Below are 24,296 nucleotides of genomic sequence, written 5' to 3' on the forward strand. Positions count from 1 at the left end.
ATAGCCATTCGGCTACATCCTCCAAACATCTGATGCACCAGATAAGACCTGTTACCAAAATACCTCTGGCCTAAGGGCTAGGAAAAGGACAGCAAAAACTCCATGAAACGGTACTGTCTAAAATGAAGGTGCAAAGCAACCTCGCTGAATCCATATGAACAAAGGAGATGGAGATTTTGTCAAATTGCAGTTTGGAGCCGATAAACAGCCAAATCTGTTTGACCACATTGCTTTTAAGAGTACTGGAATAGGCTCCCCAGGGATGTAGTCAAGCCACCAAGCCTGTTGGAGTTTAGGAAGCATTTGGACTATGCTCTCAGTCATACAGTATGTGTGGAGCCAGGAGTTGGACTCAATGATCCTCGCGGATCCCTTCCAGCTTAGGATATTCTATGATTCTATTAAAAAGAACATGCAACAGGAATCAGTGCTGTAGTCTTCGGGCTCAAACTCCCAGAGCAGAGCACTATACCTCCGCATTTACAGGTATCTGCATCTCTTTGGGGAGTCTTGTATCAAGAGAAAAGCTTTTACTAAACATATTTTATATAAAGACCATATAAGAACAGGTAAGTATCCATTGATGTCAAACTAAGTATTGAAAATACAATTTTTTAAGTTTGTCTTTTCCCAGTGTTACCCGTCAGAAACCCGTATGTCAGTTTTGATTCATTTGATTTCTAAACATTGCAGTTTTCCTTAAGACTGAGATTTGCTAGAGTGAAAAAAGTGTTGCGTTCCATTTATCTGGAACTTTTGCAAACAAGGATCACCAGTTTCTTGAAATCCTTGAAAATAAATCACAATGCAGGCTTGGGAGACTCCTGCACTTAACAGATAAGACATCTGCAAGTTTAGTGGTGTACTCTCTAATCCAGCCTTTGTGTTTGTATACACAGAACTGGTTTCTTTCAAAGTCAAACTACCTGAGTTTCATGTGGTTTCAGGTTTCCATAGGAAATATTTACACAATTCTATGCAAATAGGGATTATTCTGTTTTATTTGGGTCTCTAATTCACTTAAAAACAATACAGTAGAAGTCACAGACATTTATCTGCATGCGTTATCTTTTCTCATCATGACTAATTAGTAAGCAGTTATCTAGAACATATAGTAGCAAAATAAGTTGTTAGCGCAGTTGTTGTTTCTCTTTGTTTAGGAAATAATTGTTCCTGAATAGTCAAGTCTCTGTGACTTTGACTCAACACACATGCTTAAATAAACCCTTTTTGAACAATGTTAACAGAAAATCTTTTGATTGTCTTGTCTGTTACGTTCAAAGTGATGGTGTAATCAAATCTTGAAGTGTTTTTTTTCCCCGTTAAGTCTCTTATCAGATTAGAATTACTTTTGTATCACAGTGGTATTGCCTTGTCCATAGTAAACTCTATCTCCAATTTACAATTGTTACACCTAGTGAAAATTGCTTTCTGTAGCTGTTAAACAAGACAATGATTCCAACGTCTTTTGATGATGGTAAGAAAACTAAAACACTTGGAAGTCCAGATAGTTTGTGTTTGAATACATTTTTTATAGTGTGAAATAAAGAAAAAACAACACAGCATTTTAAAATGAAAGCTCAAATACTTGCCAGTACATATGAAGCTGAAATAGGGCCCCAAAACTATACATGGACTTCAGGCATTAGTTTTCCATACATTTTCAACATCTGGTTTTGAATTAGTCCATCAAGATGGTAGACCATAAACATTTCTTTCCACGTCCTTTATAATATTCTGTATTCTTTAAGATCAGTTCCTCAAACAGATAACTTATTTTTGTTTAGTTTTAAGTTACTTGAATAACTCACACTAGAAACTAAAAGCAGCATAATCTATATACAAAAGAAGGAAACAAAAATTTGATTCATCACAAAAGCATCTTAAAGAAAAAACAAGATATATAAGACCAGAAGTATAAAATACAATAATACACTAACATTTTATTATAAAAAAAACAACAAAGGAGACAAACATGACTTCACCCCTGACTTATCTTGGGTTCAGTGGGAATTTTCATCTTAATACTCTTCCTAACAACACATGGTTACAGTATCAGTTGAGGAAACACAAGTAGAGTACAGACCCTGAGGCATTGTTTAAACCAAAGTGCTAATTTTCATTTTCTGAACAATGAACAAAGAAAGAGATAATGCCTACGGTCCTTAAGTACACAGATTTTTATCTATGGGTTTCAGTCAAAGGCAAAGCATTACTGGAACAAGTGGTGATGATTTTGCCCATGTTTGGCCTTACATTCTTAATTCCCACTGGAACTGCATCGCCCTGAAACTGCAATGTCTTGTTTCAAATATAGTCTTGCAGTAGAATAGGCAAAGCATGCTTGTTTTTCGATAGTAAATGGGAGGTTTTTTTCAGTGATCATAAAGCTCCAGTTAACTGTGCAACACAGTTAACTTGAAGGAACGGTGAAATGCTGCATCTGTAGCCAAACATATTATTACTATAGTCATCCAAAGACTTTCTACTGAGTTTGTGTAGCACTTTTTATACCATTTGGTATTACTCAGTAAATTTCTTGTTTAGGAAACCTTCTGGCACTACTTGCTTGCAATTCCTGTCTGGTCACTTTTCAATTCATCTGTCATAAAATGCAGAAGGACTTCTTTTGTTTACGAGAAGACCTTCCATTCTTTAGTCTCAACGCTTTCTAATTTGAAAAACTCCTACATCTTGAAAACTTTTAACAGTCTTAAAGGAGATTCACAACACTATTGCTATTGTGCCCCCATGACCCATTTTGGCCATTTTTTTTCTTTTTTTCTCCAATATATATTTGTAGACAGGAGAGAAAAGGAGAGAAAAAAAAAACTATGAACCCTTTTCCTCTCTCCTCACCTAAAACTTCTCTATGGTAACCAGACATTTCCTCATTAAAGAACTGCAATCTTCAGAAATAAAGGATGACAACTAGCTGGCAGCTGAACTCACCAACTGTAAAGTTACAGCCTGTCAGGGATGCTGACAACATTTTCTCTTTTCTCTCAGAATCAAAGTTTAATAATCAAAGCCAACAACAACTGGAGGAGAAAAAAGTAACTCTGTGTCTTGTCAAGAATTCAAGAATGTACCTTGAAAAACAGCATTCATTTGATGCATACGTCTCTCTTCATACAGTTCTGATGTGCTTTTGCTGATAAGCCTCTGTGCCTGTCTGGAATAAAACATGTCTTTGAAGCACCTGTTACCATCCTGTAGCCGCAATGTCTATAGTCAAAAAAATAAACATTCGCTTCTCACAGAGGAGCACCTGTCCTTACTAAGTCAAACCAGATTTGTATCTTCCAAGTCCCAGCAGGAAATGAATTTCCCAAAGCAAGACCATTTTATACTGGCCGAAGAGAAGAATGAAGACTGGAATTTCCTATATTCACATATTTTTTTCAGGATGGGGGAGGGCAAGAAGGACAGGACTGACTTGAGAAAGCAGTTATGCATACAAAATCGAAACATGCCACGTAATGTGTATGTGTACACATGTATCATATATACTATCATGTGTCTGTGATAAGGCTACCCAAATTCTAGTCCTTCTTACCTTGACTTTTGTGGGACAACATTTGGGACAACTCAGGCTCTGCTATTCTGTGCCTATTTTCAGTGCGGTCATTATATGCATCACCTGGCAGGTTTATCTGTGAAAATGCACAAGTCTGATAGCACAGAGTTCTGTAAAACAAAGAAGAGAGATTTGATGCGGAGATAAGATTCCTTGCTTTCAATTTCAGTATTTTAGGCACAACATACTGATTTTCATTGGATGCAAATCCTTAAACATCTGATAAGAGATGTTTTCTCAGATATAGTGCAATGTCCTGTGCACCTGGTCACGGAATTTACTGTCTCCTAAAGTTAAAGATGTCAACTAAACATCTGCATCTGTACACTCCTTTTTCTAAGTGCATGAGCTCCCAATTCCTAGCCTGTTATTACTCAATCTTTACAACGCAGGAAACCAAACCCTGATTAATACAATTGTGAGAAACTGAGAAAGTCTGTGGTATGAACCCACCTCAATATAGGAATTCTAACAGCAACCAAAAAGCTACTGGAGACAAGATGTTTAACCGACTGGTTAGAAGAACAAGGGCATGTTTTCTGAGGGTAAATCAGTTTTTGGAATGTTCTAAGCTGCAATTTACATTCCAGGGTCATGGAGCGCTCCTACCCCGTCATTACATAGCTCAGTCCTAGCTACCGAGACCATGCAATCAACATGTCTTCTCCAAAAATGCATATTCACTAAGAAGGAGCACTCTGTAGGCAGACAAAACTTATTGCAACTTACTTAAGGAATAGGAGATTGACCCTAACACAGTTGAGATGAAGTACCCTTTATCAAAGCAAGGGAAAGGCACGGTCTAATCTGGCAGTTCTGAGAGTGTTGGAAGATATTCTCAGGACACTCAGCATGGAGGAGGAAGCCTGTTAGAGGTATCTCGGACTCTTGAATTTGCTGGTGAAGTTTGCTGTGTGTAACACAGCTGACTTTGTTTCAATCAAAGTAGCCACCAGCCACTGAGAAAGGCTGCAGTTTATAAGCAAGATATGCTAAATGATATTTGGTATCATTCTCTGCAGAAACTTAAGCAAGTTTGTGCTCTGCACACACCATAATGACAGTCACTTGTCCTGTTGTTAACTGCCTGACCCTCTTGCCAGGCTAACAAGCCCTTATGACTTTTTTTTTTGGAGTAATAGCTGTACCCTTTCAATGAGGTCCAGTTTCAATAAATGCAGTGAAAGCAGTGCAAACTTCTGAGATAGTCACATTAATACTGCTTTGACTGCCAGATTGTACCGGCATAGCCTATGCTGACAAATTACTAATTTATCTCTTATTGATACTAACTTAAACTATGTATTATATGAGAGATTTACACTGATTTTGCAAAGTTTAATTTTTCAAATACTTTTTGAAGGTCAGCATATTTTCTAATAGTAGATAAAATAATTTAAAAAACTTTATAACCTCTAAAGAGAAACTGAAGGAAGTTAAACTGCTTCTCCATTTTTACCTATTTCTACTTGTTTATAATTATTATTTCTTATTTATATTATTTCTCCTTATATCATTTCTCCTTATATTCTTTGATGTGTTCATGCAGTATCTTTACCATTACTGAAAAAAAGGAAAAGGTACTGGGGTGAGAGTGAACAAAATCTGAAAGAACAAAATTTAACTGACTTCAAGAGAGACAACATCAGATCCTTGGGTCCCAGTTTCTGAGTTGCTGACTCCAGCGTTCTTCCTTAAAACCGTGCCGTAGACACTGCTTAACCAGACTGCTCTGCATAACTCTCTGGAGACACCCTGGTTTTCAAAGAAAGTTTCAGTTAAGGATGTAATTCCAAAGACATTTTTCTTTGATAAAGTTATCTTTGCAGATTTTTTCCTGACTCCTGAAGATTACCACTACACTGCGCTGCTAAGAAAGATGAAAAACTGAGAAGGAAGGGGGATAAGATATGTTCAGTAATAAGCTTTAAGTATTTTGCCTTTAAGTGCTAAAAGCCCACATAACTCCGCAGGTTAGGCCTGGGTAGTATCTGTAACCAATATTGGCCATTTCCTTACTTGAGCGCCCAGTACAAACATTTGCAGAACCAGTTGCTCAATGGAAGATTTTGGAGACACGCCGTTTTCCCTGCGAACACCGCACATTTTTGCAGTTCTGAGGTTGACTCCACAGCGGTTTCCCAGCTTCGAGGCCAGCCCTGCCTCTCCCCAAGTCACTGCTGCCCTTACCGGGGCCGGGGCCCAGGGCCATGCCACCTCCCCCTGGGGTCTGGGGTCCCTCCCGACTAAGGAGAGCTCCGGCCTCCCCGGGGCCAGCTCCGCTGCTGTGGGGATGACCCGCGCTGAGGGGCCAGCTCGCTGAGGCGACCCCCGCGCCCGGGAAAGCTCCGTGTGTGTGGGGACACGGCACATGGCGGAACCCCCAGGGGCTGCCGCCTGGCCCGGCGGTGCGGGGAGGCCGGGGGGAAGCGGCGTGAGGCGAGCGGTGCCTTCGAGGCGCCCGGCCAGGCTCCGGCACGCTCCGGAGGAGCGCGGAGAACAGCCGGAGGGGCCGGGGAGGAGCGCGGCGGAGGCGGCGCAGCGGGGCGCGGAGCACCCGTTCCCCCTCAGTCACCGTCCGGCCCCGGACGAGGGGCGCCTCATCCTGCCGGGACAGGGACTGCCAGGTCCCCGCAGGCTGTGAGGGCGGAACGCGAAGAGAACGGCCGTGCCATACCGGGGGTCGCCGTGCCGGGGCCACCCGCTCAGGGAGCGGTGAGGGGCACCGCCGTGAGGCGGGGCAGCTCCTCCCCGCTGCCGGAGGTGGAGCCGGGCGGCGCCGTGGGGCAGCGCCGACATTTCCCGCAGGGTCGCAGATCCCCCACAGCAGCGATTGCCTCAGCAGCAGCAGGAGCAGCAGCAGCAGCAGGAGAGGGACTCGCCTGGAGATGACGGACGCCCTGCCGCCCCGCGGCTGCCAGGCGGCGGAGCCAGCGGAGGACAGCTACTTTCGGAAGGTGAGAGGCAGGCTGTGCCCCAGGGGGCCGGGGCGGCCGCCCCCCTGCGCAACCTTTAACACCCTCAGCACCCTCAGGGCTCAGGCGGGCCGGGGTCCCGGAGGACGCCCACGGGGTCCCTGCTGCCCGCTACAAGCTCTGAGGTGCTCTCGCGCCTTCACAAAACGAGCCAAATTCCACCTGACTTTCTTTTTTTTTTTTTTTTCTCTCTCCCCTTTCCTACATGTTTTTCTGTTCGTTTCTCACTACGTCTCCTCGCTAGCTCTCGGGCTAGCTCTCTTGTGTACCTGTAGGAAAGCTCACTGGAGTGAAGCAGTGAAGTTAACAGGCTCGTTAGGAAGTTTTTAATAAACATCTGCCCTAATTACTCTCCAGACTGACTGGGTGGCTCGTGCCCCGGTTCTTTCGGCCCAGCAGCAGCCCCAGGACGTGAGGCCTTGGGGCATGGGGGGTGTGGGGTCGTTTTTGGTGGCACTTGTGTATTGGAGACCATAAACTGCTTATTCTGTGGGGAAAACAAAACGTAAATGCCGCGCTCCTCTACACACAGACATCCAACCCTGCGCTACGCTGCAGCTGCCGTCTGGATTACACCCCAGGGAGGCACATTTGCTTTGTTCTGCTGCCTCCTTCACAAAACGTTTGGCTTTTGCTCCCAGTAGTCCCTGTATTCATAAGCCTGCAAAGCTTAAGCAAACAGTATTGCCCTTTAGCAGAGGGACTGCTTGCAGATGAAGAGGGCGAAGTTTTACTTGTGCCTGCCATGCTGTGAGGAATCAGTGCTGCCACATAAACAGCTAGGCAGACTGAAGCGAAACTTTGACCAAATCTTGTCTGGTTTCTTCACTTGAGTAATCCTACTATAATATATGGTGAGTAATCACTTAGTAGTCCACAGCAGGAAATCATGAAGTGTGGCAAAGTTGTAATTATTTAGAGTTTTCACAGCTGTACTTTCTAGAGTACTGGATGCTTGCGGGCTGCCTTGGTAGTAGGCATGTTAATAGAACTTGACAAGTTTTTGTTGAAGTTAGTCAAGTTTTTGTTAAGTTAGATACAAATTGTCTTTCCCACTTGTTCTTACTGGTGGGGACAGGCTGCAGTTTAACAGTCACGCTGTGCTTTGTAAGTCATGAGAGGAATATACCTGCTGCACTGAGACTGGCTGGAGGGCTGGGTCCTTCTTGATGACGTTATTGTACACTAGGGATAAGTTCACTGAAACAGCATTAGGGCTGTGTAAACTCCATATGCTGAAAAGGTATGAGGTTTTTCTAATATAAAAATACTGTATCCAAGATCAATTTTATATCTGTTTATGAACATCTTTTCCACTTCTAGATCACTTGTCTTAAACCACTATAAAATGGATATGAAACTGATGTTAAACAAATCTGGCTGAGACAGAGTTGCAGTAGCACACTTCACTGTTCACTCAGGAGATCTTTGAAAGGCTCATCTAGCTCCTACGTACCTTTAATACAGTTGCAAACTTCAGATCAAGCTAGATGCTCAAAGTCTTCTATCCCTAAAAGTTAAATGTAAACAGAAAACCAGTATTCCTTGTTATACATTAGTTGAATGGTCTCAAAGATCAGAGCTTTCATTCCGATTAAGTAGTTCCAGAAGAAGGCAAACAAATTTTTAAAGAGAAAAAAGCCTTCTGGAATCTTTTACAAATTTAGGTTGTTATCCAAGGAGTTACTTTGATAGAATTGCTCTTTAGACCTTACGCGTTCATTTGAATGGTATGCTAGATGATTTCATGTAACAAACTGATTGAACTGGTCATGTGTGTCCGTGGGTTTCTCCCCCACCTCTCAAGAGCTCCTTCACATTGTTTTCCCTTCCCTTTTTAAAATCACACTACTTAGTTTCCCTGAAAGAACACCAGATTCATTGGTGCAGAATCAAACTGGTTTCCAAGGCTATTGCTTGTGTTTTGAGATTGAAAGATGCTTATTTAATTGATCTTTGTTCTATAAACTGTGGAGCAAGGTGAAAACGCTTGCTTTTGTATTAGTCCTGCTCACAGAAGAGCTTCCAAATATTCTTTATGCAGTGTGGTTGTCTTCTATACTCTGCAAGATTATATGCAATGCAATTTTAACATCGAGAAATCTGAGTGAGTAGTTCGTATAATATAATTTGTTGTAGACTCCGATATTTTCTTGTGATAAATGAATTGATGTGGGAAGTATGCTCAAAGTTTATACAGTACCCTTTTGTAGTCTTGAATACAACATACCAGAAAATGACGCTCAGTATACCCAAGATGCAATATGTAAAAGAACTATTTCCTTAATTCTTGTTTAGCTTTTTTCTATAGGGAGGAGGCCATGTAAAACTATGACTGGCTCTGTGTAAAGGGCAATGAGCAGAAATGGGGCAACAGAAATACAGTCCTCCTTCCTGCTTTCGTTCCTGTTGCCACACTAGAAAGTTAGTCTTGCTGTGACTCTGCCAGGTTCATCTCAGATATGACGGTGGCAGCTTCTCCTGGCCACTCCCTGCGCCATCCCTCAGGCTTCCTTTTACTGTTCTCCTGCAGTGACCTTTCTCCTCCTCTTACCCCATATTTGTGTCCTTTCTCTCCATGGCAAAGGCCCCTCATCTTTCTATATGCAAATTGCAGTTTCCTTTTCTTCCTGAAGACTTCCCCACTTTTTTTTTTTTAATAATAGATCCCCTGTATGGTTGCACACCTAGTTCTCTTAAAACTAGGTATAACAGAACTCTGTCAATATTGCCCCTATTCCCTTCCTCTTATAACTCTCCTCAGAAAAAGATGTTTCTTCAACTGTTTGATTAGTTGATTAGTGAGGGATTTTAGGTTTAAACAAACAAACAAAAAAAAACAATCCTTGCTGATATCCTGGAGAGGATATGGCAAGGTGGTAGAGGAACCCTACTAGGGCTTTCCATCAGAGAGGAACTGGAGCTTCTTGCTTTCTGGAAAGATAATGCCCCAGGAAGCTGGTCCTGCTACTGTCTTGTTTATCTCTGCCATCACATGTTGAGAGTGTAATTCATTTTACTCCATGGTACAATACCAGGGCAAACTGTACTCATAGTTCTGGGTGGTGCAAGTGCTCCTAGATGGCCAGCTATGTGCCTCGATCTCCTCCGTGCAGAGTTCTACATTCTTTCACTGGTTTTGGCTGTGGCCCTGTGAATCGAGCATGGTTATGCCAGTCCTCCATCCAAGTCCACTCCCAGTCTTTCTTCCCATGAAAGAATCTCTGTGGCCAGTAGAAAAGAGTGACAAAACTAATGATAAGAACAAAGAACAGCTTGTTTTAAAAGTAGAGCAAGGCATTCACATGGGAAGGATTTTTCAACAGACCAATAGTAATTAAAGCAGGTCTATCCTCGTGTGTTGTTTTGCTTACCTGAGATGCTTCTTCTACCTCTGGGAAGTCAGTCTTTAAGCTTTTCGTAGCTCTGTGAATTGGTTGGCCACTCAGACCTCTTCCTATTTTTTTTTTTTTAGTTACTCTTGAGTTCTCATGGGAAAGACAACTGTTTTCCAGGCTGGTGTCCACTCCCCTCCCATCATTACATCACCCCACTAAACCAGTGTGTTATCACAAAGTAATCCAAAGAACAGGTCAATATACAGAACACAGGATGGTTGTGAAGCTGTGTTCACCCAGCCAGAGGATCCAACACTTGCATGGTGATGTTAGTAGGGTTTTACCAGCTCTGGGACTTTCCCTGTTGGTTCGGAGCAGAGGAAGGAGGAGATTTCTAGCAAGTTCTTTCTAATACATCTTTGCCACCTTGGTTTATTGCTTTATAACTCCTTATGCAGATTGTAACTTTTCAAGTTTCCTAATCAGAAAGCTGCAATAGATAAGAAAAAGCCTTAGTTCATTTTTCAAGCTTATGCTTTCTGTAGGTCTCCAGATATCTGCTGGTACAGCACAAAGCATCCCTTCTTCAGTATGGTTGTTTTGGATAGCAGTACGTTGTGTCGCACACAGGCAGAGCAGCTGGACAGCTAGCTTAATAAATCTTTAGATGCTGGTCAGGTGAGCGAAGATGCTTGTTTTCTTCAACCTTTCTGAAGGCTTTGGCTTGGTCTGTGAGACTAGAAAATTGCCATCTAGACCAAACTGGTGATTCAGAAAGAAAGACAGTACATATTAGTCCTGCCTGCCAGGGGAAAGGTCTAAAAACAGAACACAGGCAGTTCTGTAAATAAAGCACCAGGCTGAAAATGATGATAGGTATGGTAACCTGCTCGTGAGTCAGCACTTCCCTGATTAATCCTCGCTCCTTCCACTCCTTAGCTTTTGGGCTTTCTTCTGTAGGGTTTCCCCCTGCCCCGCTGTGCTTAATGGATCAGTTTACCAACCTGCTGCACCTGTGCTTCCACTGGGCTGGAAGTCTTTAGTCATTAGTAGCCAGGCAACCATTAACATTAGCATTGACACAGGAATATTTATTTGCCTGTTTGTTCTCTTTCTACGTGTCTAGCAGGGACAGAAACAATGTTGTGATGATTCATGCTCCACTTCATGCCATGCCCTGTCCGCTCCTTATATACAAATTCAAGAAACCTAAAACTGAAAGTAGACCTGCATGTGAGATAAGGAATCCTCTGAAACTTGGGTCATCAGGGGACAGACTTCTCTGACACGATACTGATTTTTTCCTGTCGATTAGTGAGTGGTGCAACAAGATACTGTTGTATCGAAAATATGTATTTGGAACTTAATACAAAGATTAATTCTGGAAGTTTACATTAATATTTTGGCCAGGTACTTAGATCTGTAAAATAATTGCTTATGGTACAGGCTCTGGAAGACCAGATCTTCCTCACCCCTCTCCCCCTTATTTTAATCACAGATAAAAACACCTACTATTGAAAGATTTGCAGTATATGGCTAAAACTTCAACAATGAACCAACAGAAATATGCAAAGAGCAACTTTAATTGTAGAACATAGGATCACTTCTAAATTATTATGTATATTTCCTGAAGTCCCACTAGAAATACTAGTGTGAATTTATTTACCATAAATTCTATTGCAGCCAAGGAATTTACCTCCGTAAGTTAAGTCACATACACATTTAAATATCTGGAGGCTATGGCCATTTGCATACTCTACAGGGCTTTACAAGCAGCACAGGTTGCACTGGCTGGAAAGGAATGTTTTATTTGAAGGAAGAAGGCACACCCAGTTTCAACTCTGTGTCACCTTCAGACAGTATGCGGCTCATCTTAAAAGTCCAAACCACTGCTTCACAAGTCATACTTATGCTAACTTCAGATGCTTCCTGTGATTGCTCATTGTTAGGCAAACAGTCATAATTTTTGTTTGCATCACAACTGGATTTCTGACCTTATGCTTCTATTTTGGAGAAATAACTCCTAGGCATTCAAGTTTAATACAGATATTTCTTTATTTGGGACCTGTGTTTTTGACAGCTGTTTACCTTCCGTGAAAGTTTCCTTCCGTCACTCCTAACCTCAGATAAACACAAAGATACTGCTTGTACCCCATAGACTGGGGGTCTGAAGGCTCTGTCGGGTGGGAGGTGAGCACTGGTTCCTTGCACAGAGGCAAGATGTTGTCCATTGACAGCTAACCGGGAGTACTTGACTGCAGGTTTGCCAGGCTACCCTTTCTGCTTCTGTGTAATCTGTAGAATAAAATCTCCCCCAAATCCCATGTGAGCCCTGAACAGTCCATCAGCTGCTTTCTAGCTCTGCATGAACTCCTGCTGTTAAGCAGGCTGTGCCTGGTCTGAGAGACAGCAAGTCGCACCGAGATCCCACAGGCATTCATAATGCAGCAGTTTGCCAAATAAGCACGTGTGGGACAATGTTTACAGGATTAAAAATAAAAACCAGTGGGATATCCAACCACCTAAGCTCAGGCATTAATTCTAACAACAGATGAGCAGGAATCCTATTAGAATCTGTCATCACACTCCATTAATTAGTCAGATGATTGCTATGAAACGTGGGCCCTGAATAGGCCAGCCTTCATCAGGAGATGCATGCATGTTTGTTTGTTTAATATCAGTGTCTGTTTCTTCTGAGAATTTATCTAACTAGGTACATAAATAACAACTGTTAAGGATCTGTAACTGTTGGTGTATGGGTCTTGCTTCTGAAAAGGAGGTATTAAAAACATACCGGATTCCTGATTCTGCAGTTCAACCAAGCAGGAAGAAACAAAAGTAGCTAGCAAATTGAACTTCAGGTTTTTACGAGCTTCTAGTTTTTCAGGAGCTAAGAACAATAATATTTAGACACTTCAAATACTTTGTGAAATGTAGCTATACTTCAAGGGTGGGGGAAGGTTTTAAAGCTGATAGCTTAGTTCACGATTTGAAATGTCTTTACAGGAAAGCTATTTAACTTACTCTTTTTTCAAAAACATACAATGAAAGCTTAAATCATACTCTATTATTGGTAACTTTCGCATCTTCATTAGCAATAAAAATTCTTTGTTGTTATTGAATGAATCACTTACAGATGGTATATAATAAGGGTAAAATCCAGTTCACTCTCCATGTTGTCTCAACTCTGCAAATAAACAGTAATTAAATGAACCATCTAGCATCCTGTTGACAAGATGTGAAACAGTAGGTGTGGAAAATGCAGGGAAGGTTGTCTGTCAGTTGTTCTAATGTACATCAGCATTCTTGGTGTTGTGCAAACGTGAGCCAGCTGCAAACGCTGGCTGGGAAAGGGACCTTGTACGTGGAGGAAAACAAAAATCTGTCTCCGAAACAACACCTAAGTGCATAGAGTTTGTGCTTCACACAAGGAGAAATCTTCTCCAGATTGTCTTATTTGCCGTAATGTTACTTGCAGATGTTGGTTATTTTCACTGTTCTCTATGCAGGCTTCTACCCATCAGTTTTTTGGCAGCCTGATAACAATAGAGTTTAAGCCTGGACATGAACACAAACTAGCAGTGTCCCCATACTGTGTGCAGGAGAACTAAAAAGCACAGTTTTCCAAAAGGTAAAATACGAGTTCCTTATTGGCCTTGAGGTGGATGGGAGGTATATGCTTGAAGCCGGTAAGCCTATCCTGAAAACGGACTCCTCTGTCCCCATGAAGCATTTCATCGGGGAGACAAAAGTGCAGCACTTACAAGCCCACTGGGGTTGATATGGATACCTCAGTTTGTTAGTGCCTTCTCCTCTTAGTCCCCAGGGGATGTTTTTTACATTAAGGCTTCACACGGAGATTAGTAGCTGGCCCCAAAACGAAGGGAAACATCTCTGCCACTTTTGTTCTTTGCACAGAGTTTCAGGTCATTGCAGTTTTGCACTCATTGTTCAACTGGAGTCTGTTTAACTTCTGGGCTGGACCTTGATCAAATGTCCATGGAAATAAACAAAACACTTCTGCTGAGCTTTGTGGGCTTGCGAATCAGGCAGTTAATCTTCCTGAAAAAGTTTCCAGAAATAGAGTTGTGAAGGAGTATTTGAATGACGTCAGGAAACTTGTTTGGCATACAGAAAGGTAGGGAGGTGTGGATAGAAGCTGTGGCTCTATAGAGAAAATGAAGACAAGGGTAGCGTGATGATACATTTAGGAAGGATGCTTGGACTAAGCAGTTCGGGCAAGAAGCTGAAAGAAAACATCACGACCTACATAGGTGTTTAAAGATGAGAGGCCCAAGAATCAAGTATTAAAGCTGAATACAGGAAGCAAGATGAAATCATTGGCAAGGTTGAAAAATGGCGTGGATAGAATGGAAGGGGAGAAGACTTTGGACACCAGTACTGGAGAAACTTCATACAATACAGAGTGAAGAAAAAGCAAAGCAGGAAGAACAGCAGCAGCCCAGAAGAAGTTACAGGCTAACAGCAGAAAGCAATTTGTAGATACAAGACCATGTTGTACCTTTAAGTATGCCTTGCTTTTGTCTCTGAGTATAAACGTGTATGAAAGAGCATAAAGTATTTTGTAGTTAAGATTCCTTTTAATCATAAATGAACAAGTTTGCTACACCTGCATGTACTCTCCAGTAAAAAGTTCATCTTCTTTGTATTCTGTTTGCCACCAATGCATTCTCCACAAAGAGAGTATAGAGAGCACATCCAAGTTTTGGGCCTCTGCTGTAATTGGTCCTTCATTGTAGAAACACTTCTGCGATGAGAGTAATTTAATGTGACATATTTTTTCAAGTTATCTGGCAAACGATGCTTCGGAAGATGCTTACATGAGCTTCCTGTCATTTTACCTATTTATTAACATACTTGTAAAACTAGGGGTTTAAAATTAACGATATTAGGCTATGGGCTTTCTCAGGTAAATGTGTAATCTGGATTGATCAGCTCATTGCTCAATTGCCAGGTCAATTTGCCTTCACTTGCCAACCCAAATAAAGACTTGTTGATTAGAACTTCATGTTCTATTTAAATACTTGCTTTTGATGTACTGGTAGGTCATTGCCTGACCACTCATAATTAAAGCTTGCTGAGAAACTTTTAAATACTGTTAGGTCACAACCACATTCTTCTAGTCAACACCTGAGAGGGAGGTCCAAAACTGTGCCTAATCTATGGGCTGGGGTACTTGTGGGAAAACTTGAGTTGGACAGAGCTGAGCCTATTCTGTGCGTAGTGCGTGATCCAGCAGGACCCAGCTAAACTTCTTGACACCCAGCAAGGCCACACAAAAGGGCATACTTTATTTAAGGGTAAACCTTAAGAAAGAGTGATCTTACTTGCTTCAGAATTGGTAGTTAAGGCTGTAGGGATGTGCTGGTTGGCTGTAATGAGTATTAATGTTCAAAGACAGAAGCATTTTTAAAAGAAGGGGGGAAGCAGAGGCAAAGAGGAAAAACAAAAACAAAAAAACGACAACAGTGGAACTGAAACTTCTGTTTTAAAAAAAAAGGTCTTAAGATTGCGTTCCTCTCAAACAAAGTCAGAAAAACATGCAGTCCTATTCATCTGTAATAGTTTTATCACTGCTTGCTGGAATATGAATGTTTGAGCATCAGAAGGAACAAGAGCAGAGATTCTTAGAAAAGTTCTTAAATCTGTGGTGTTCCATATCCTGCTTCCTGATAGAATTGTATTTCAAGGCTTTATCTCCTGGTATGAAACTCAGATACTTCACAAAGGTTAAGAGGAGCATTACTAAGATTTATTGCCTCGTCAGATACTGGTTTTTTTATGAAATGTAGAAAATTAATAGCACTTTGTCAAATTCAGTTGTAATTGGACAATAGCTTCAGAAGATTTTTAGGGGAGAACAGACTGGCTCAAAGATGTGCATAAGCCTTAAACCAGGTATTTTCAGCATGTATTTTAGTGTCAAATGCTTTGGTCATGATGTCTCTTTTGGTTTTTAATAAGATTGAGAAAAGAAATACTGTCAAAACAATCATTTGTTACCGATGTTAATGTAGGTAACTGGTATTCATACAGAACCCATGCCATTAAAGTTCTTTCAAATACAGTGTTACTCATTTTTCAGAATCCTGTAACAACAACAAAACTCCTGTTTCCTTAATTGCAGGGATGTAATCCTCTTGCTGAGACTGGTCGAAGCAAACTACAAAATCAAAGAGCTGTCTTAAACCAACAGATCTTGAGAGCAGTAAGAATGAGAGCTGGTGCTGAAAATCTTTTACGGTATGTGCCATCGCTTCCTAGTTCTCTGGCCTAAGCAGCAAAATGATTTTTTTTTTAATTATTTTTTATTTATTTCTTGGTGAGTACAGAGGGGAGATGAATGGCTGCTGGATGCTTTGTGAATATTCCTGCGCTAACTCTGGGTTACTACCTGCTATAAAGTGTGCTTTCAAAGCTGCTGTGTTGCAGCAGACGGGCTGAATGTTAGACTTACTGTAACTATCTATCTTGCTCTGTTTGGTCAACTTTATTGCTAGTAATAATGGCAAGTGAACCTTGTTGAGAGCAATATAGCCATATTAGAGATGTTTACCTGGACAGAATATTGGGGTTTCTGGGAAAGATACTAGAATCCCTTCCGTGGATGATGGTAAGCTAGCCCAAACATTGAGCCTCAGTAACATCATAATTAAATTGCAGCTATCATCAAAGCTTGACCGTTTATCTATGCAGTGCTCAAGATTCAGTCAATTCTGTATTTACATCCAGTGTGCGTTACGCAGGCAGCAGATTTTAACACTGCTTAATCTAAGCAATCTCAGGAATCCAGTAAAGTTCACTCACAGATAATGTATATTTCAAATATGAAGTACAAGCTTAGAATTGTAGCCTTGGGATACACAGTTCTTCACCCAGATGCTCAGGAAAACTGGAGGATGTGCCCAGTAGAGCCAGATGTATGAGAAGGTTGTTCATAAATATTTATGGAGGTTAATTTTAACTTAAAGATAAACACAAAATGCTGCAAATTAGACAACAAAAAACTTGCTTTTTATCTCAAACTCACATCTGTGTTTATTGGTAATAGTTTAAGTCTCTTGTAAACAGTAATACTGTATGGAGAATCAGGTTAGAAATAGGCGTATAATGTCCTGAAATATGCAAATAGCAAATCACGCAGAAATGCTATGGGGCCTGTATTAATATCTGCAGTGCTAGCAGTTCAAGAAGTTATAATGTAAATATATAGATGGTAGAGGAAACAAACAAAAAAATCCAATTTGCTTCAGAAAAAAAAAATTGAATTATAGAGAAAATCATATTGTATTACAAAGAAATCTTTCTACGTGTATACTTGGTTGTAAAACATTCCATAATAACTGTTTTATGGGAAACTTGTTTTCTTTTATTGTTAAGATCAGAAGTCTCAGCAGATCATTATTTAGTTAAACAAAGTGGGAAAGTCTCTTTTGAAAAAATATTTCCAGATTCTCCTCCCCACACTAATATCTTCTAGGAAGAGACTGCATAATCCTAAAAAGGGATAGTGATTCTGTTTAAGATGTTTTATTGTTGCTGATTAATGTATCTGAAAATGAAATTGAGCCTTAATCTCACAAAAAAAAAAGCACATGACAAACCTTCTAGGTGTCTGCATGCTGTTATCTGGAAACTATCATTCTCTCTTGACAGTAAAGCTAATAAATTTTGAAACATGAGGTCTTGTATCATCTCTTAAGGGGATAAAAAAAAATCTTAAAAATGCTGAGAATGCTAGCAAGGGGGTCAGCAAAGCTTTCGTACAAAATCTGTTTCTCAGAAATAAAAAAATTACTTCTTCTTTCTGCAGGGCTACCACCAACAACAAAGTACGAGAACAGGTACTACTGGAACTAAGTTTTGTAAACTCGGACCTGCAGATCTTAAAGGAGGAATTAGAAGGACTTAACATCTCAGTAGAAGTTTATCAAAATACAGAGTAAGTTTAAAGCTAAGTTACTCAATTATTAACAGATCTTCTGTTTGCCAGTGGAAATAAAACTGTTTCTAGATTATTGTGAATGCTGGACAATAATTACCTGAAAGAACAGAGAACTCGATAGGAAGAGAACATACTTCATGGTAGATTTGTTGACTAAGGGCTAGTCTGCATATTTATCTTTCACTTGGGAAAGGTATGTGCCACTAATCCTTAGATACGGAGTTCCTACATGGAGGAGAATATTGTAAGAATTGAAAGGTCTTGGGGCATTATGGGGAAATGCATGACGCCTAGTAGAATTTGCAGTACTAGGATGGCCAACTGGTTCACAGCGTTCTGGAGTGAGCAAACCTAGTGCACGTACCTGTTCTCAAAGGCATACAACAGTCCCCTCTTTAGCTAGTAGAGGATAAAGGGACGACACTGCTTTGGAGATCAAAGCAGACTTGAGGTAATCCTTAAAGTGTGCATTTCAGTGATAGAAAGATAAAAAGTAGAGAACTAAAACAGAAATGTGTAATAGATGAAGTTGGAATTGCTCCAAGATGTTATTTCAACTTTAAAAAGCACACTAAACTTCAAATTGCATTGGGCTTCCCAAATATAAAACTTTGAAGTTAAGGTTTATTCATTGTCTGAATACTGCAAAGATTTCTCTATCGGTTAGATGTTTTGCTTCTAAAACTGAACTTCTCATATTTGATTAACATTAGCAGCTCAAGATGCAAACTAAAGTGCTTCACGGGAGGGGGTATAATTTTGGATCCTTCTTAGCACTGTTTTTGGTAAGGTTTTAACTTCCGGGTAGGCTGCAAGGAAGCCTGAATGTACAGGGACTAAGCACGTTGACAGTGGGGTACGTTTCCAATATATGCTGTCCCAATGCAAAATATCTACGTTTTATTTTTTTTCTTGGAAGAAACTTGTGCCAAAGTTCCTACCACGACAATTCTCTATACGATGAGATAATTCTTTTTTTTTTGTTGTTCAAAATCTTACCAGTCTTCATAGATGGATGTGAGCACAGAGAGCAGCAATGAAAGATATGGCTATGCTAATAAGAGTGAGACTCCAGCAATACCAGTCCTCCTTCTAGTTAAAGAATATTTGAAGTATCTGGATTCTCAGTGAAGGGTGAGCAGTAGGTCAGGCCCCAAGGCAGGCAGAAGCCTTGTGGCTGGGCAATAGTATGCTTTTTCTTCTCTCCTGATCCCTTCCCATTCTGAGTTTTGCGTTTCTGCCACTGTGATGCTGTTCATTCAATGCTCTAGATGCCATCCACTAAAATAACCCACTCCCTCTGTAACTGCTCTTCAGCCTTTAATAGCAAATAGCCATTAATAGCTACTATCTGAATCAGTCGTGTGTACAGTCCTCAACATGAGGTCACACCCACATCACTAGGTTACAGTGTATTGTATTGCACTGCACTGGTCTGAAGGGTTGGTCTTCCCGTTTATTGCACACAGCTCGGCTGCATTGAGCAGCATGACGCCACTTCTGCTCCGACCTGGAAATGTAGGACCGCCTCCCTAACTGTCCAATACCTCCATGATGTAATCTGTGCTGATTCCATGGGTGTGGGGCCCCTAGGAAACTTGAAAAATAGAAATGCCTCTGCGTAACAAATGCCGGTGTCTACAGGAACTGTGGGCAGCATTAGAATTCATTAAATCAGTAAGGCAGGATTTTGCTTGCATGTGTCTCACTTCCTTCTGAGGGAAAAAATCTGGATACAAAGTGATGTAAAAGGGTTGTGGTTTCTTCCAAAAGCCTCATCAGGAATAAAATAGTTTTCACTGCCTGCAGTGGTGTTTTTGCTCTGTACCCTGGAAGCCCCTTCCAAGCTAGCAGAGCCACTTTCTGGATCAAGCAAACTAGTTTTAGCACTCTTCCACTGCTAAGGAAGCTGCATTGCTACTCCTACCTTCCCCAGATAGAATTTTCTCCACTGAGAAAGTGATTTTGCTGGTTTTGCTGATAAGACCATAGATGAATCACACCCGTGCCATTTTGTAGCTGGTAGCGATATACTCTGAATAATGACTATGCAGTGAATCAGCTTGCAGGAGAATGGAAAATATCAGATAAAACTCATAATTGCCAGATACTAATCCATTAAACCTACTAAGCAAACTAGGCACCTGGAAGCAATCCTGATCTCACTCTGATCTCGCTTTTTTATAATTGGGTAATATAGAGGAAGAGCAATACAAGTAGCTTTCATACTGAAGGATAAATAGTAGTAGTTTTTCGCTTTTAAATTAAATGATAAGAGTCCCATTACCTAGTGTTGTTTACTAGTGTGATGTGGGTTTAAGTCCATAATACAGACGCGTATTCTCTTGAGGATTAGATTATTTTTTATATCACAGTTCTCATCATTATTGCCCTTTGATGTTTTATGGTTTGAGTTGTATACAAGGCTAACACCTCGTGTTGTCTCAGTATATCTCAGACTTCCTAGTCTTAGACCTTTCACTGTTGGTACACTTTGGCCCCACTTTTCCCTGTTAGACACACATCACTTCTACATACAAAAACATTATTAGCATGTAAAATACTGATTATAATTATTGATAATTACCATAACTCCTACTGTGGCAGATGTCCTAGCAGTTGTGGAGCTGTTTCTTGTGCATATAACTTGTGCAGGTGTTTAAAGGTAGAGCTAAGCTTCAGTAAGCCAGCTTTTGAAAGTCTCGTTTTCTTTGGGGGGAAAAATAGTCTCAAATAAAAAAGGCACAGACGAATAGCTTTCCTCACTCTCATCTCTAGGGCTCCCAGGCTACTAAGCAGACTTTCTTGGAAAGGAAGGACGTGTTCTAAACTATGTATGTTTTACCTGAGCACCCATCAGCATACTAGTTTTCTGTCATCAAATGAAACAGAAGTAATTATTGACAGACAAACATAAAACTAAGATTTCTGAATTTTTTTTAATCTTTTTCACAGAGAGACTTTCAGCATTCCCTTGGTACCTCTTGGCCTGAAGGAAACCAAAGAAGTAGACTTTACACTCCCCCTCAAGGTAAATTTCAGAGATACATTTCAGAATAAATACTTAACAGAATTTGCATTTCAAATATGTTTGAAGAAGTAGAAGTAATTTATGTACAAAATATTTTTTGTTATATTTGTCCTAGAACTGTGATCACAGTGTGTTTAAAAATTACCCAGTAATTACTTGGGTTGTTGCCCTGCTCTGTGCCTTAATTTACATTCCAGTGAAAAGAGAACTGGGCATGCTTTCTCCTGGTGTGCTTAGCGGAGATGAAGATTTTATTGTTTGTGCCGTGCTTCACGTTTACTAAACACTACATACTTGAAGTGAAGCAGATCTTCCTTGTTAAGAAGCTGTTATAGTTTAAACAATATGACAAATAATTTAGTATAATTTTATTCTCAGCCTGCAGTGGAACTATAGGATGGTTTGGTCCCTCTAGGGATATTTGGCTTATCTGTCCTCAGTTTTAGATTTGTTTTAGATTCTCCAAGGGACAAGCAATAGATAAAATATGCTGTACAGGAGCACTTGAACTGCATGTGATTCTGAGTAGGTTATGATTGTAGGAATAAAACGAAGAACAATTTCAAGGGTGCTTTGTGGAACCACTGGCTGGAGGCAAGGCATAGCTTAGTCCCTATGTATATGTGTATCTCCTGGTGCAGTTAGAAGAAATGGTGTCTCGTGTGTTTGAGAATGTTGTATGACTTAGTAAAAACCCGCCTTATTCAAGGTTAATAGGCTTGGAAGGCTTTAGCACTTTTTATAGCTATCACCTCTACAAATAAGATAGACATTCTTATGGCTTATTACAAACTCTTATAATTACAAATAAGACTAAGCCATTCTATGAAAGCTGTGTATAAATAATACATGTCAAAGGAGGATTCTGCTTTTCACGGACACTTTTTCAGGTTGCCACTCTTCCACCAATTTCAGGTCCTCTGTAAAGGAACAGCTGACCACAGTTGAGTCCCTCTATGGCAGGGCAGGAGAGGTAGTTGACAGCACCACTCTATGGTTAAGAGCAATACCATTACGAATCTAAGGTATAGTTAGATTCAGAGCTTCACAAAGCCACGTTAGGCTGTACTTACTATCACTAGGTGTTTTATCTTGGGTGGAGTGGGAGGGGGAGGAGGGGTTTAAACTGAGAATAATCTTCGGGCTTTCAGGGGAAGCTACAAGTAACATTTGGAATTAGTTATGTAAAATGTTACTCAAATTGCAAAACAAACATAAAACTTCACTTTTCTTTGTGGATTTGGCAAGTTCGAAGATTGAATGTGATACCATTCCATTCAATATTAATTACTGAAATCAGTGTTCAGTATTTATTTATGACTGTTCCATTTAATATTTATTTCTACCCCCCATGTTACAGCTTCCTTGGCCTTCATGTCCATATTTTCCTCCTTATAATAGAGCCTGAAATAATGTATCTAAATAGGACAAGGAGACAGAAGATGTTATAAGAAATCCCACTTTGAAGGACAGTATAGTTAAATGAATTAAAATGAGCATAAATAAGAAAAGAATCAAAATTCCTTCTATAGTCTTTGGTTCCAATAATACTACTACTGATTACTACTCTTAAGTGTGAAAGGAAGTAGTAATAAAGATTTTACTAAGCACAACGGAGTGATACTCCAGTTTGTGCTAGCCAAGCTAGCTCAGTTGAAAAGCAGAGTTGCCGCATTATCACTACTTGTTTGTGGGCTAATATACCTCGCCACCTTCTCTACTTGGGGACTTTGTGTATTATGCAATGTATTATTGAACCTCATAGCAAACTGTGGTTTATTATCATCATAGAAGTTGTCTCTGCTTTTACTTCTGTAGGGTAATCTTGATGGCCAGATTATGCTACCACTTATGCCATTGTGACTGTGTTAATTTCAGTGGAATTGCACTACTATAGCTGACAAGAATTTGGCAGCCTCTTTCTGTTAACAGGTGTTTATGGTCACTTGATTCCCTTGTTATTTTAGATAACAGGGTTCATTTGTCCCTTTCAAAACCATTAAGTGTTGTTGTTTTAAAACTCAATGAAGTTAATATAATAGGTGTTTGGTACCTTTACAGCAGGCTGAAATTTGGGTTTTGGTCTCAATTATCAGATGAAATTATTAGTTCTACTGTCTTTTTGAAGTCTCATCACTATATGTAGCCATACTATTGACTGGAGGAGACTAGATAATGTGCAAATCAGGACCGAACCAATTTCCTACTGTTGGCAACTGCAGGAAAAAATAATAGTTTAAATTAATTTTACCTATTCAAATATTTTATTTTTTAGGATTTTATTCTGGAACATTATAGTGAAGACAGTTGCGAGTATGAAGATGAAATAGCAGATCTCATGGATCTGAGACAAGTAAGTTGAAGTATGGCATAATGAGATTTTTTTCATGAGGTCTTTTAATCTAAAGTTACAAATATTAACATTTGTATAGAATCAGCATATGTCACTGTTATAAATAACTCACTATATTCTTACTGACTTCATTTCTGAGATATAGAACATGAATCTCCATTTTCCAAGAACTTTGCAGTCTGAGTAAAGAACAACTGAGAAAAGGATGTATTTATGCAAAGTGGTTGAGCTATTGACACAGCTTTGTAAATCCCAGCTTATCTATTCTTTTTACTTAAAGTATTGTAAATTTAGCAGGAAGAGTGTTAAAATGAGTGCATCTCACAAAGGACTGTAGTTGAATGGTGATTATTTCTGACTACTGTTTCCAGTATTATATTAGAAACACAAAAATTCTTTGTAGCTTTCATAAAATGCCTGCAATCTTTGTTTAATTAAGTCTGAGACTCACAAACCAGGACCCTTTTTCTTCCATAAAAGTTACGTTCTACTTCTGTGTAGCTAAAAAACTCTTAAGCTTACTGTTCTCGCATTACGCACATTTCTATGAAATGCAGAAGTGCAGAGGAAGTAGGGCTTTACCCTGGGTGTTGCAGTATTCATCCTGTAACTCAACAGAATAGACTTTATTTTAACCTGTTGTATTTTAAGGCTTGCCGCACTCCTAGCCGAGATGAAGCTGGCATTGAAATGTTGATAAGCTATTTCCTTCAACTTGGTTATGTAGAAAACAGATTCTTCCCACCTACCAGGCACATGGGAGTTTTATTTACATGGTAAGTGTGGAGTTTGTGTTTATCTTTTTTTTTTTTTTTTGTTGAACACTGTTAATCTTTAACTTGTCTCCTGTTTAATTTGAAACATGTCTGTGCTTCTTCCCCCCCCATCCCAGTGTGCAGTGTCAATGGTGGTTGGTGGTTTTGTGGTGTTGTGGGTTTTTATTGTTGTTGTTTTTTTTTAGTATTAAGTGTAAACCGAAATACGATACTTTAGCCCTTTTCATACTTAGGATGAAGCCATTGTCTGAGTTATGATTTGGGCTACAGGTTTCCA

General features: G+C 40.1%; 1 protein-coding gene across 1 annotated transcript in view; it reads left to right on the forward strand.

Moving 5' to 3' along the window:
• Window positions 1–6,310: 6,310 nt before the first annotated feature.
• RHPN2 (rhophilin Rho GTPase binding protein 2) overlaps window positions 6,311–24,296 on the forward strand; it is a 30,493-nt gene continuing 12,507 nt past the window's right edge. The window contains exons 1-6 of the mRNA XM_048068841.2: window positions 6,311–6,537; window positions 16,042–16,157; window positions 17,728–17,856; window positions 20,815–20,890; window positions 23,166–23,243; window positions 23,895–24,019. Of these exons, the coding sequence (XP_047924798.2) occupies window positions 6,469–6,537; window positions 16,042–16,157; window positions 17,728–17,856; window positions 20,815–20,890; window positions 23,166–23,243; window positions 23,895–24,019 (593 nt within the window). The 5' untranslated portion in view covers window positions 6,311–6,468. The remainder of the gene's footprint in view (window positions 6,538–16,041; window positions 16,158–17,727; window positions 17,857–20,814; window positions 20,891–23,165; window positions 23,244–23,894; window positions 24,020–24,296) is intronic.

This window comes from Anser cygnoides, chromosome 12, assembly GCF_040182565.1.
Source record: "Anser cygnoides isolate HZ-2024a breed goose chromosome 12, Taihu_goose_T2T_genome, whole genome shotgun sequence".
NCBI classification, from domain to species: Eukaryota; Metazoa; Chordata; class Aves; order Anseriformes; family Anatidae; genus Anser; species Anser cygnoides.